This window comes from Leguminivora glycinivorella, chromosome 13, assembly GCF_023078275.1.
Source record: "Leguminivora glycinivorella isolate SPB_JAAS2020 chromosome 13, LegGlyc_1.1, whole genome shotgun sequence".
In the NCBI taxonomy this organism is placed as follows: domain Eukaryota; kingdom Metazoa; phylum Arthropoda; class Insecta; order Lepidoptera; family Tortricidae; genus Leguminivora; species Leguminivora glycinivorella.
The window spans coordinates 21,968,451-21,982,256 of NC_062983.1; the positions used below are offsets into that span (position 1 = coordinate 21,968,451).

General features: G+C 37.6%; 1 protein-coding gene across 1 annotated transcript in view; it reads left to right on the forward strand.

Moving 5' to 3' along the window:
• The window catches only part of LOC125232443 (kinesin-like protein Klp98A), a 76,029-nt gene that overhangs the window by 39,655 nt on the left and 22,568 nt on the right, over window positions 1-13,806 (forward strand). Inside the window, exons 21-22 of the mRNA XM_048138101.1 lie at window positions 479-566; window positions 785-939. Of these exons, the coding sequence (XP_047994058.1) occupies window positions 479-566; window positions 785-939 (243 nt within the window). The remainder of the gene's footprint in view (window positions 1-478; window positions 567-784; window positions 940-13,806) is intronic.

The window sequence follows — 13,806 nt, forward strand, 5'->3', positions numbered from 1 at the left end:
AAATTCATTCTGTTGAAAGCGGTTACGAACCGGTGGTTACGCGGCCAGAGAGGAATAAGCATCCTCGGAAAGTTACGACTGATACAAATGTTAGGCATAAGACGTATTCCAAGGATCTTTCCACTGGTGACGATGGCTTTTCCATTTGCCAAAGACTTTGGTCCACTGTGTATTTTAGACTTCCACGTTACTAAACAGAAACCATTTAATTTTATAAGTTAAACGTCATTATTTATATTTGAAATTAGAGTTAACATTCGGACTCCATATCTCCTGTTTTAATGAATCTTTCATAACATTGGAACTAAGTGCGTTTTCACATTATACGATCCGATATCGGAAGTCGGAAGGATTTCAAAGGAAAAAATCAAAGATGGCGCCATAAATGTATGGGATATCGATCCGACATCCGATATCGGATAGGATAATGTGAAAATGCACTAAGATACCATCTTCTAATAAGTTTGTATTATTACAGCCCAGGATAGTGGAAGGGCAGTCTTCAAGCTCAGTAGAACGATCGCCAGAAGAAAGGCACCAGAGAGCCAAGTTCAGAAGGAAGATTGGTAAGTGACACGAGTTACGATTCGTTTGAGAGTGAGAGATCATAAAAAACTATAAAAACTGACTGACATCTTCAAAAAATACCTTCCAATAGATTTGCAATATTTTCGTAAGACAAATATTTTCGTCGGAAACCAACTTAATACCTGCTTGAATCATTCTCTTATATAAAAGGTGTACTAGTAGTATATATTCATTGTATTTTTTGTTCGTTTTGTAGCGACGGATGGCAAATCCGGTCGACGGCAAGTGACCGAAGCGGAGGCGTTACGAGCGATGCAGAGGCTGTGCTCGCGAATAGCGTCGCAGAAGATGCTCGTCATATCCTCGCTGGAGAACGACTGCTCCAAGGAGGAGCTCAACCGGCAGATAGCGGTGAGTGACTTACAGGTTCTATCTTATAAGGCTAAGAGATCGTTAAAAAGCTCTAGCTGTAAAATGTACTGTCATTAAAAAAAATAAAGATAATCAAAATCTTTGACGCGAGGCTACAGCTCAATATCAATCGACAAAATGTGGCATTCAAATTGTTGCGAATCGGCAAAAGCATCGGCAACTTTTAAATATAATGATGCAAAAAATAAAAACAACCAAATTGAGAATCTCCTGTTATGAAATCCATTTATTCAAGTACCTTATCGACGAATCGAATCTTTATTACTACTACGTTAAAGTATAGTAGCAAGTTTCTCTCTTAACAAGCTAATTTTATCTTTTATATTTGGAATTTCGATCTGGAACACCTTTTGTTTAAACTCTTGAGTGAAATATATCATTACGTCTGGTGTCTTCTTGGGTTCCCAACTACAAGCGGCATTGAACGAGTTATCTGTTTTCTTTTCAACGTCGGTAATAACGGTAACTGTGCTGGGTTCCGACCAAAACTCTTGCCCTGTTCTCGTAAGCTTATGGTACATCCAAACTTTATAGGACTGCCCCGGGCAGGGCAGGTTTATCTCTATGTCGCATTCGAAATTCGAACATGTGATCATCGACGTATTAACATCCCGCCGCTCTGCGCCGGAATGCCAGTACTGCACTTTGTAAACCAAGTCTTCGTTAGGGGTCTCAATGGTCTCCCCTGCACAAACTATGAATGGTTTTCTCCATTCTAAAACGGCTCCACGTGGTGTAGTACTGATCACTACCAGGCCCTCCGGGGAAGACGGTTTCAATATCGATAGATGTGTGATGTTAAAACTCTGATTTGAGCAGCCGATTTTATTGCATGATTGTAATATTAATGAATAAAATTTCATTTGTTTTTCCACGTCGTCATAAGCGTAGAAGCAGAATTTAGATTTCTTGGATGATGGATGCATATTACACATGATGGTGTAAATTCCGTCAGTAACGTAGCCCAAAGTGAAGTTGGCTCGTTTGCTGGCCGCCGTCCACGTGCAGTTGAGGTGCTCGCCGTGCAGCGACACGCAGCGGAAGTCCTCCACCTCCGCCGGCATAACTCCCACCTGGATCACATGATTGTGTTTTTCACTATGGCAACCATAGCGTGTGATCTCGTCCGGATAATATTCCCTCTTTATATATCTGACTGTGGTACTGTTCACCTTTTGTTCCTCACCATAATTGTAATAATTAGGTGATATTAATAAGTGAGTAGATATTCGGAGCTCCGTTGCGTCAGGCCCGGAACAAGTAATTTCTAAAGGATCACCGAACTTTATTGCATATTTATGTTCGCCGTCTACAATCCCGATTTGTCGGATACTCGGTGACGTCACTACCACCCGAGGTCTAACCAAAACATGCGCTGTAATAACATAATCCGGAAGTTCCTTACCTCTGCAGCTGTAACTTGTTTCTTGCAGTATTTTGGTTTTCGCAACTCTGACCGTGGATTCATTAAAGGACTCCGTAATGATATCTTCACTTTTATCCGTTAAATAAATTATCTCCACTTCTCGCGGACCCGAGCAGAGCATATCCACAAAATCTCCATAAATTAACATGTATGTAAACGTAGCCATGGGCAATAACATCGAGACAGGGGTTAAAGTTTCGTTTTTTGATTGAATACTCATGAACGGGATCACTTTAATGAGCACAGTGCTGTTGATGCCAGTATTAAGGTCAGTGCAAGCGTACTCCGAAGTATGTAGGTCTGGTTTCGTGTCGTCCCACCTTATTGTTGTGTTACTTTCGTGCTGCGTCGGTAACAACTGTCCATTTTTCGTTATTGTGAGTTTTGCAGCCTCGGGGCCTGAACACAGAATCGTCATGGGGCTGCCGTATTGTACGGTATAGTTACCGCGAACTTCATCCATGGAGAAATTAGCCCATTGCGATATTACGCTAAGTGCTGGTGTGACTACGGCAATCACAGAACTCTTGCAGGCAGTTTCCGATTCAGTACAATCAAGTGCATATTCCGATAGTGGGAGATCTAGTTTGTTTGTAGACCACTCTATTAGACCCGTCGGATCTGTCGGCGTCAATATCTCGTCGTCTCTCAAAAGAGTAAGATTTTTTGAAGCGTACGTAACGCATGTTAGTGATACTGCGGTTCCATATGCAATAAAAATCTTGTTACGATAACTTACTCCTCTGAAAGATCTTCGGACTAAATATTCTAAAGTATTTTGTTGCACGGTGAAGTATTTCACTATCAAGTCTTCATCACACACAGAACATTGCACAGTGAGCAGAGTATGCGTGGCTAAGAACACGAGGAGCGACTTCATGACGCGCATTGCGGCCAGCTTAAGGCGAGAACGTATTATGTGTATCTATCTTATGCGATAAAGCATTTATATTCATAATTAGGGTACCGTAAAATGCACGCTTTTTTGGATCGCGTGTGTTTGATGTATGTAAATTTTAATCTGTCGTCAAAATTGTAAAAACCGTACGCCATCTATGATCTCTTCATTTATTTCGAAATAAAATGGTCGGGGCCAGCTTGCGTAAGGTTGGGTGGGGCAAACAGGCTATAGCAACTTAAGGAACAGGGCTCGTACCGACTACAAAAATAATTGATTAGTTTATAATTTTGATGTTTATATATTTAGGTTTAGGTAGGAAATCTAATCATCATATTATTTTTTGCTTTTTAGTTTCTCCGTGTTTTCTAACGCGCTTATTTTTTGAAGGCGGCTTTTTTTAAGCTTATTTATACTCTGTGTCTACTTCAAATGCTAAGTGGTGTAGGTATACGTTTTTTGTCCTCCAACTTTTTGGTGGGTATAAATCAGCCTAATCAAATTTCGTATATTGTTTTTGTATATTTCAAGAATGATATAACGTGTTTTTAATTTGGTATCATTGCGTATGTTTTGCAACGGCACATTTACACATATAATAATAGCTGGATTGTATTGAATCCTTCTCTTGTCAATCCAGTTCAAGCTTGACCGTAGATAAATTAACTTGTTATTTTCCTGGCTAGCGTCCTTCAATGTCATATAAAGTCCTTTTTTCCTGGATATAAAATACTTTAATTATTACCTATTTTTGATTAATTATAACGACTGTATATGGAATAAAAACTAAATTAACTTTAAACACAATTTTTGCTTTGATTTAAAAGAAGATAAAATGTATATAATTATACACTGAACATATTTGTGCGATTGAATAACAATAACCTAACCACAAAATTAAAATGTTTAAAAAACCCATTTTGATTTTCATGAAACATGGTTAAGAGGGGGTAGAGCAGGGAGAATTTTCAGAATCTGTCAAATTACCCCATTACACACACAAACACCCTTCACTCACACTACCTCAATTTACTGTGAAAGGTCAGTGACCCTTCATTTTTTTCAAGAGTGTTATTTTGAGTTTGTAGTCAGCTACTGACCTCCTTTGAGAAATTAAAATTGTAAAAAAGGTAGCATACAAGAGGACAGAGAAAATTTCCTTCTCTGTTCATGTCTCATGTGACTTAAGTTTACCTAAATATGTAGATAATTAACGTTCCTTACTCAGTTGATTGTTTATCTAGGTGTATTCCAAATTACTTTGCACATCATTTTGCGTTACTTTTACGCAAACATTATTCAAAGTCGTCTGTGAAGGCCGATACCTCCAGGCAGACAATTATGGTCGCGTGATAAATGATAAAACATTCAGCCCTATCGCACTATTTGTAAGTGCAATAGGGACGGTCCGATGTTTTATCATTTATCGCGCGACCATGATTGCCATGGTCTTCAGAGGCCTGTGCTGTGCATTACGTATATGCGGGTTGTATTAAAGACTATCAGATATTTTCTTAATTCTTTTTGGTCGTTAGGTTTTTTTATCATTTAGTTTAATACAAAAATAAAGTATGTGTATAAAATAAAAACCTAATGAATAGAGTACAGCTAGCAGCAGTCAAGTCAGAGACACAAAGAAAGACAGGGAATATCGACGCATATCTTATCTTATCCAATACCGCGCCATCGCCATCTGCATCAGACTCTTGATCTTACCCAATTTCCGAGTCTCTTCTCTTAATTTCAGTTTCTTGGGTTGAAAATGTTGAAACTCATACTTGGTATTAAATAAAACACAAATACATATAAAAATCACAACATAATTTTAAATTATGGCTTAGGCCCTGTACCAGTTGCAGTCGCCACGTCTGTAAAGCCCCATGTAGTTTCTTTTAAATGGCTAAATACCTAGATGTTATGTCATAAACATCTGTGACGTGACTGAAAATTAAAAAACATCGCTCAGAGATAAGGTTCAAATTAGCATGGCAAAAAATACAACAGTGCAGTCAAAATACCATCAAAGAAAAAGCAAATGTCAATGTCAATATCACTGCCGTATTTCAGGCAATAAGGGCTGTTTTCTCAAATATGAAAAAATCTCAAAACCAGGACTTTATAAAGACTTTCTAGGAAAATTATTTTAAACTTGATAGGCAGAACAATTTATAAAAGTTGTGCAAAAAAAAATTCTAAGTTTTTAACTATATATGAAAAGCATCTTAGATTGCATATTTTAGTATCGTAACGATTTTTCTTTCAAATAAAAAGAGAATTATTAGAATAGGTTCACGGTGTCTACCGTAAACTGGGGTTACATTGACCAATTTGGGAATTTAAACTTCTCTAGGTTCTACATTTAATGGGTAGCTAGCTTCTACATTTAATGGGTATTTTTACCCATTAAATGTAAAGAAAGAAAAAAAGGGACCAACAACTTTTTTAGTCTTTTCCAGCTAAAATTCTAGAAAAATAACAAAATAATGTACGCAGAAAAAAAAAACTATGAGATCAAACTTAAACTGACATTGGGGTTACTTTAATACTCTATGTTTTTTTTAATGGTAATCGAATGTAACCCTTTGCAAAAGTATTTTATCTCAAGAAAAGATAAAAAAACGGTTCGCAAAGTCAAATATTACAACTCTTTAACGCTATTTTGGGGTTACTTTGATCAAAAATAAAAATTACCTACCATCTTCGAAAAACCAACTTTATTTGCAATTGTTTCAATATTTATCACACGAAGAGATCAAATTATCAGCCTCAACAAGTACCGTGACATAATCAGACAATAATCAACTATGTGCCATTATGGTCAATGTTACCCCATGCGAGTGATCAAAGACACCCCACAGAGTAGGTAAATCATTACTCATTAGTAATAAATGCCTAGTTTGACTTTATGATACAAAACTCAATACTTACAATGGTATAGCTAAGCAGAAACACATTTCTGGCAAGCTAATATTTACTGTGAACCCTTTACTTGAATACCAGTGGGTAAACCACAGATTAATAATAAGTCACTAACGTCACTACGTTAGTTTAGAAGTTATTTAAAAATGAAAAATAGCAACAAACTATGATTATATTTTGACACGTTATCCGCACTGCCCACGACCGTACTTACTTGTTCACTGCGTCAGAGCACCATCTAACTATAAGGTTGGTTGAAGGTTATCATATGTCTAGATTTCGATAAATTTATTTTATTAATACATAACTAGGCTTGGGACTTTTGGATGCTCGCTATGGTTCTAGCATCCGCAGAGTCGCCATTATGTTAAATAAAATTTTTCGAAGTCAAAGTCAAAGCCTGGAAATAAAATATCTAACAAGAATATCTCTATATCCAATCTAACAACAAGCTATATTCACCACAGTTTTTTTGATGGGATACACTTTTAATATGGTTAGCAATAAATACTTTTTTTCCGGCTTTGAAATGAACATCACATAAAGAGCAAAATATACTAGACTTTTCTTCATCATATTTTATTCCTGATACGGCTCTAACCAGGATTTAATTTCGCAAGTCGTAAAATTATTCATTTTAAAAATTTGTTACAAATTGCGTAAACGATATTTCATCTGAACTGACAACTTATTACTCAAGTGTTTTTATTTTTATTTGAAATAGATGTCAATAATCTGTCAAAAAAAACACAAGTCTCAAAGAGGATGCATAGTAAAGTAAATCGTAGGTACGTATTATAGTATATATTATGCATATCGCGTCAACTGTGAACTTCGACACGTGTGTGTAATAGATTTGTGATAAAATTAATTGCATATTGTTATAGGTATACGTATAGATCATGACATCTAACATGTTTTATTTCCAGGCTTTGACTTTGACTTCGAAAAATTTTTTTAACATAATGGCGACTCTGCGGATGCCAGAACCATAGCGAGCATCCAAAAGTCCCAAGCCTATACATAACCGACTACTCATAACATATTAGTTCCTTATTTTTTGGTAAAATAAATAGAATATGCTCGTGACAGGTCAGGTTTTGTTCGTAGTCCAAAAGAGTCAACCCTAGCACTTTTCCCTATTCACCCCAACGTTGGGATGAGCGAAAATTACTAAATAAAACGACATATTTTCAAATACAAACCGAAGTTCACACCGCTACAAGATTTTTTGTGTAAAAAATTAGCATGGCACATATAAAAAAAGTGCTATCGACTTTGAAAAGTCGGTTTTGGCCCTATTTACCACAAATTACGGTAGTTTATACCCGTTCCGACCCCATGAACCCAAAATATTCAGAAAACGATGTATAAAGTAGCCCAAAGTGGAGCGCCGTCTCTAGATGAATTGGGTTACTAATTTATGCAAACTACTTAAGTCGGAATAGATGTCATTTCATTTAGTATTTTGGAGGTAACTAGTAAAGATAATTTAGTTTTACAATTGTGCGAATAAAGATTCTCATTTGGCCGGATTTTTTAACCGACTTCCAAAATTAAAAAGGTTATAAATGTATAGTTTTTTTTAATATCACTTCTGGTCCAATTTCAAACCCCACAAATATTAACGGCAAACTGATAATGACTTAAGTTTTTTTTTAAATAAATTTGTGACATATGTGTGTAGTTTAGTAATTAGGCGGCGACTGATTGTGGGTAGGTTTATATTTTCGCTGTCTGCTAATAAATCTTGTATGGAACGGACGTGTTTTCTTTGGTGCCTTTTCATCAGCGCTGATCTTCGGCGGGAGCATACCTTACAAAATTAAATGGCAAAAAAAAGTTTATCAGTAAAAATTACTTACTTGAAAAAAAAAGTCATAACCGTTTTCTTGCTTATGCATTGAAATAGATATCACGCACGAAAATAAGAACGACAAGGCCCCCTGGTGGCTGAGCCGGGAATCGAACCCGCTCGCTATACCGTAATCCTCTAAGTGCCACTTTCACCAACGAAGATGGAGGATTAACCTGAGGGTTAACCCACCATTTTACATGGAATTTGACAGTTGATAGCCCACTAACACTGAGTTAAGTGGTTGGTGCAAATGGGCCTTAAAGATTCATATACCAGGTGGTCAAAATGTGCCTATCAGAGATAACATTCACTAGAGACATTTCGTTGGGTACCACACGGCGGGCGAGTGGCCTAGTGGTAATGACGTTAGCTACGTAAGCTGAAGACCCGGGTTCGATTCCCGGCTCGGCCACCAGTGGGCCTTGTCGTTTTTTCTTTCGTGTATGATATCTATTTCAATTTATGTATGTATGTATGTGAACACTTTATTGTACATAAGACAAGTTAGGACATATAAATACAGTATAGTTATGGTGTACAAAGGCGAACTTATCCCTATAAGGTGTCTCTTCCAACCTTTGAGCGAATTGAGAATTTATTATTTAATTATATAAACTTGAAAAAGAACAAATCAAAAATTATTCAATAAAATAATTTTATTTCTTCCCCAGTTGTATATTAGTTTCATACTTAATATGATTTTTATTTTAAAGTAACTTTTTAACTTTTAGTCTAGATACAAGAAATAAACATTTCTCAATGTTAATTTCTTGTATCTAGTCTAACTACGAAGCAATACATTGACGTATAAATTGCGTCAATATACAGAGAGGTCATTTATAAAAACATCACTTTAGGTAAGTTATATATCTTTTATACAATTTGACAACCATTGACCACACATCCCAATTCACCCCTCTTCCAACCCTAATCACCCCCTTCGTAAACCTATTCACCCCTTTGCGACCCGATTCCCCCATTCCTGATCCTATTCACCCCTCAGACCGCGGATATTTATTCATCCCGTAAAAGTTCCCCAACACAGTTGCATCGCTTTCTTCATGAAAACCATAAAAAAAGTAAAATATCGTCACTACTTTTAAAAAAACTTGTATCTTCGTCTATCAATGAAAAGAAAATTGTAGTAAGTATGTATGGAATGCATATAGACTTACTGCGTTTTAACTTTGAGGAGAAGCATGAGATACGAGATTTTTTTAAGGTAGTGACGATAATTATGTCTTATGATTTTCTGTTAAACATAAACTTTAGAAGTGTAGGTATACACTACATTCAAAAGGATAACAAATTCTGAGCAAAATTTCACACAAAAATGAAGTTAAAATGAGTAAATAATCCAATAAATTTGAATGCCAACTTTGACAGACATTTTCATGCCCCTAAATATATTATTTTTCTACTTTTTATTGCGGAAAATAGAAGAAATTTATGTGGAAAAATATAATATCATTATATACCCCCGGAACCATATAATATTCACCCCAAATTACGGTATTTTTTAAATTGTCAATATGTAAAATGTCGGAAACTACGGAACCCTACACTGACCGCGGCCCGACGCGCTCTTGGCCGGTTTTTCTTCTCAATGAAATGCAGAGATAATAAAAAATTACACCTCCCAATTTATAATAAGTTTTTTTGCAAAAATTTCATTTTTGGCACAAGCTTTACCTTAGCCGACTGTACCTTTCTTCCAACAATCATCTATTGCTCTCCGAGATGTTTCTAAAAACCCCTTACTCAATGGGGATACGACGTTTCATAACAGAGTTCCTCTGACCACCTTTCTGCTCCATCATCAGATCACCTCCATGATACCATAATATTGCATTGTCACGTGATTTACATATGTGTGCAAAATTTCAGTTCAATCGGAAACCGAAAAGTGGGTCAAATTTAGCTTCTACGTTTTGACCCAAACTAAGATACTATCAATACACTGGTCAAAAAGAGAAATAAAAAAACAAAGTGTGATGTAAAGCTGCATTTTTGGTATGTTATTTGGGGTCCTTGGGGGAATGTAGGACTATATTTTGCAAGCAAAAAAATGATGTGCTAACTTCGTAATTTAAAAAAAAAAGTAAAAAAATCAGACTTTTTTTGGTTTTTGCCGTTTTATTAAAAAGATATGCATTTTTGGTCAAAAGTTGCTTTGTAATGTTGAAAGCGCATTAAATTCCAAACAGTTTGACCTCTTTTTTATCAATGTCCGTCAATAATTTTTTGAGATATGAAGCGTCAAAAAAAGAGCATTTTTCCCCTTTCTATGAAAATATTCGTTTTGCTAATATTTTGAGACAGATATCAGCAAAACAACTCAGTCTATTACATAAATTGTAAAATAAAGATGTAGAAAATTTCACTAGCTTTCATTTAAGACCAAAAGAGTGCCAGTTATTTAAAAAAATAGGATTATATCATAAGTCTAGTATAACTGGATCAGAAATAATCGGTGGATGGTAATGGCCAAATGGGATAGTTTACATATATTTACAGGAGGCGTAGCGGAGAACGAATTATTATTATTTGGGAGCTGTTCAAGTATTACTCAGACACATATTTGCGTATATCAAATCAACATTTATTTAGTAAGTTAAGTTTACGGTCAGAAAGACCTCAGGATCGCCGCTTGGCGGAAAAAAATATTTACGAGTAGAAAACCCTCATTAAGTAATTGAATCAGATTGTTCCGAAATGAAATGAAATGAAATGAAATGAAATGAAATGAAATGAAATGAAATGAAATATTTATTTTCCAAGTAGGCATATTACAATGCGCTTATGAACGTCAAATAAAACTACGCCGGCTCTAACCCTACGCCTCAGCCTCGAGAAGATTTCAGTCCCCCCTCAGTTGGAGGAGGGTATCCACTATGGGACCGGCAAGAAACTCGGCGGGCCACTTCTTTTCAAAACATTACATCTTATATTTAACATGCATTAAAAAAAAAACAAGATACAATTTAATAAGCAAAAGTATTCATAAAAAAAAAAATATTAACACAAGAAATTATACAAAGTACAAAGCTATTATGATTATTAATAAGAGATGTTAGAGATGTATAGAGTCTCTAAGTGTCAAAGTACATCTAAAAAAATTATACATGAAGAAAAAAACCGAATAACTAAAATAACTTTAGAGTTGTAAAAGACTCTTGTTGTCTTAAGCAAAGGAAAAAAAAAATATATGTATACTTAATCTACTTTTTTCCTTGGAGATGTATATGGTCTCCAAGAGTCAGAAAGAAAAATAAACAAACAAGGACCGAACAGAGTGCCTCAACGTAATCTCATTCAAAATTAATGTTACATAGAATAGCATAGCCCCTATTAGCTGAAACAGACCGGTCTTCACAAACAGCACCCGTTCACGAATATGGCGCGCATCTCAGCCATCGCCTCCCTCAACCTTCATTCGGGAAGGTGGCGACCCGATCAACGACGTCACCGTAAGCAAAGACTTTTTAGCGAGCATGACATGTTCAAGCTGTCCGGGCTGTATTAAATATTCCAATAATAAGTGAATACGGTATACCTAGATGTAAGACACAACATTCCGTGCTTGTATGTTACATAGTTTAAATTGACTTAATTGAAAACAAGATCTTGGGAGATGTAAAAGGTCCCCACAGTCAATTATAATTAATAGACCCAGAGCCCAGGCCCGCCAGACCCTCCCCAAACTCTCAAGGACGAAACCCCGGGACAATGCAGACCCCACATCGGCGGTTAATGTGTGCACACTTTCTAGTTCGGCCCACCGGCCAATTTCCCGCCATCAAGTGACGAAGGCGAAAAAAAAAAGTGCCCACCCTCCCCAAATTCCCAAGGCCGACTTCCACACATGTGTTAGAGCACGCTGCCAGAAACCGGCCATCACCAATGCCAGACCGCTTCCGCCGGCCACAACCCCTACCAGACGCGACAAAGTTGGCAAAAAAACGACTCCAACCCACCTCACCTTCCCAAGCCCGACTCCGATACATGATACGCAGGGACCCGCAACTAGACCGTTTGCAAGCAGCCAGACCAATCGGATGGACCCAACCATCCGCCAGACCGACTCAAAGTTTCGACATGAGCACCAGCAAAATTGAAATATTCCGGGTCTACAAAAGCTAAAAACTTGAATTTTCTACACTAAGCCACGTGCACATTGCATACTTGACGCAACAAGCGACCTTCAAAAATTCACTTCTAAGGAAATAAAAAAATGAAAGTTTATATGTGGTGCAAGACTAATTCCAAGCTATGAATTCCATTTACACTGCGCAAGCACATGTGTACCCCATTACAAATATAACTTTTACCAGACGCGACAAAGTTGGCAAAAAACGACTCCAACCCACCCCACCCTCCCAAGCCCGACCCTGATACATGATACCCAGGGACCCGCAACCAGACCGTTTGCAAGCAGCCAGACCAATCGGATGGACCCAACCATCCGCCAGACCGACCCAAAGTTTCGATATGAGCACTAGTAAAATTGAAACATTCCGGGTCTACAAAAGCCAAAAACCCGAACTTTCTACACCAAGCCACGTGCACATTGTATACTTGACGTAATAAGCGACTTTCAAAAATTTACTTCTAAGGAAACAAAAAAATGAAAGTTCATATGTGGTGCAAGATCAATCTCAAGCTATGAATTCTATTTACACTGCGTAAGCACATGTGTATCCCATCACAAATACAACATTTACCAGACGCGACAAAGTTGGCAAAAAACGACTCCAACCCACCTCACTCTCTCAAGCCCGACTCTGGCACATGACACGCAGGGACCCGCAACCAGAGAGAAATTGTTCTTGTACGGACTGGTTTTTAAAGCATATCACTGAGGGTCAATAACATCGATGTAATCTCACGAGCGTTGTCGTGGACGTGCCCGAATCATAGTATTCTCCGTTTAACGAAATATCAGTACATAGTATGTGTTGTATTGCACGCGCAGGTCTCTCACAGCCGCGCAGGTGTAGTCGGACCATAACTCGACAGTATACACGCTTGTACAAAAACTGAGGAACAGCTGTTTTTTAACGCTGTCACTACATTTGGCGAATCTTCTAGCCAACATGTTTGCCCTTACTGCGGTGGCTCGCCTCTGCCTTTCTATGTCCTCCTGGTCTTTTAAACTGGACAACAAGATGTGGCCAAGATATTTGACTTCGTGTACTCTCCGCAATTGAACTCCATCATGCAAAAGAGGTGGTACATGTGTGGGCATATGTGCTGCCTCCATGAGCATAAATTCAGACTTGTCCGGATTGTATCTCATGTTATGCTGGCTGGCGTATCTCTCGCATTCTGCAAGTAACTTACGCATAGCTCCCACAGATGGTGCTAGTAGGACCATATCGTCTGCATATGCGATGTGATTTATCATTTGTCCATTGATGGAGCAGCCAACCTCGGTACTGGTCAAAGCCTGCGACAGCCCATCCATGTACACGCTGAAGAGAGCCGGAGACATACTGCCTCCTTGTCTCACGCCACAGTTTAGCCCGCTGGCTGTGGACAGAGTTGACTTCCATCTTACTACGTTCTTCTGCTGGGAATACCACTTCTCCAGTATCTTAATAATTGGCGTGGGCGCTTTCCGTTCCCGTAGTTTATTCCACAGCAATTGGTGGTCAAATACAACTCAAGTGGACTTTCTATCACTACAGGAGTTGTGCCATCAAGATGCAGAACCAGGACCCTCAAAAAGGAAAAGTAAAATGT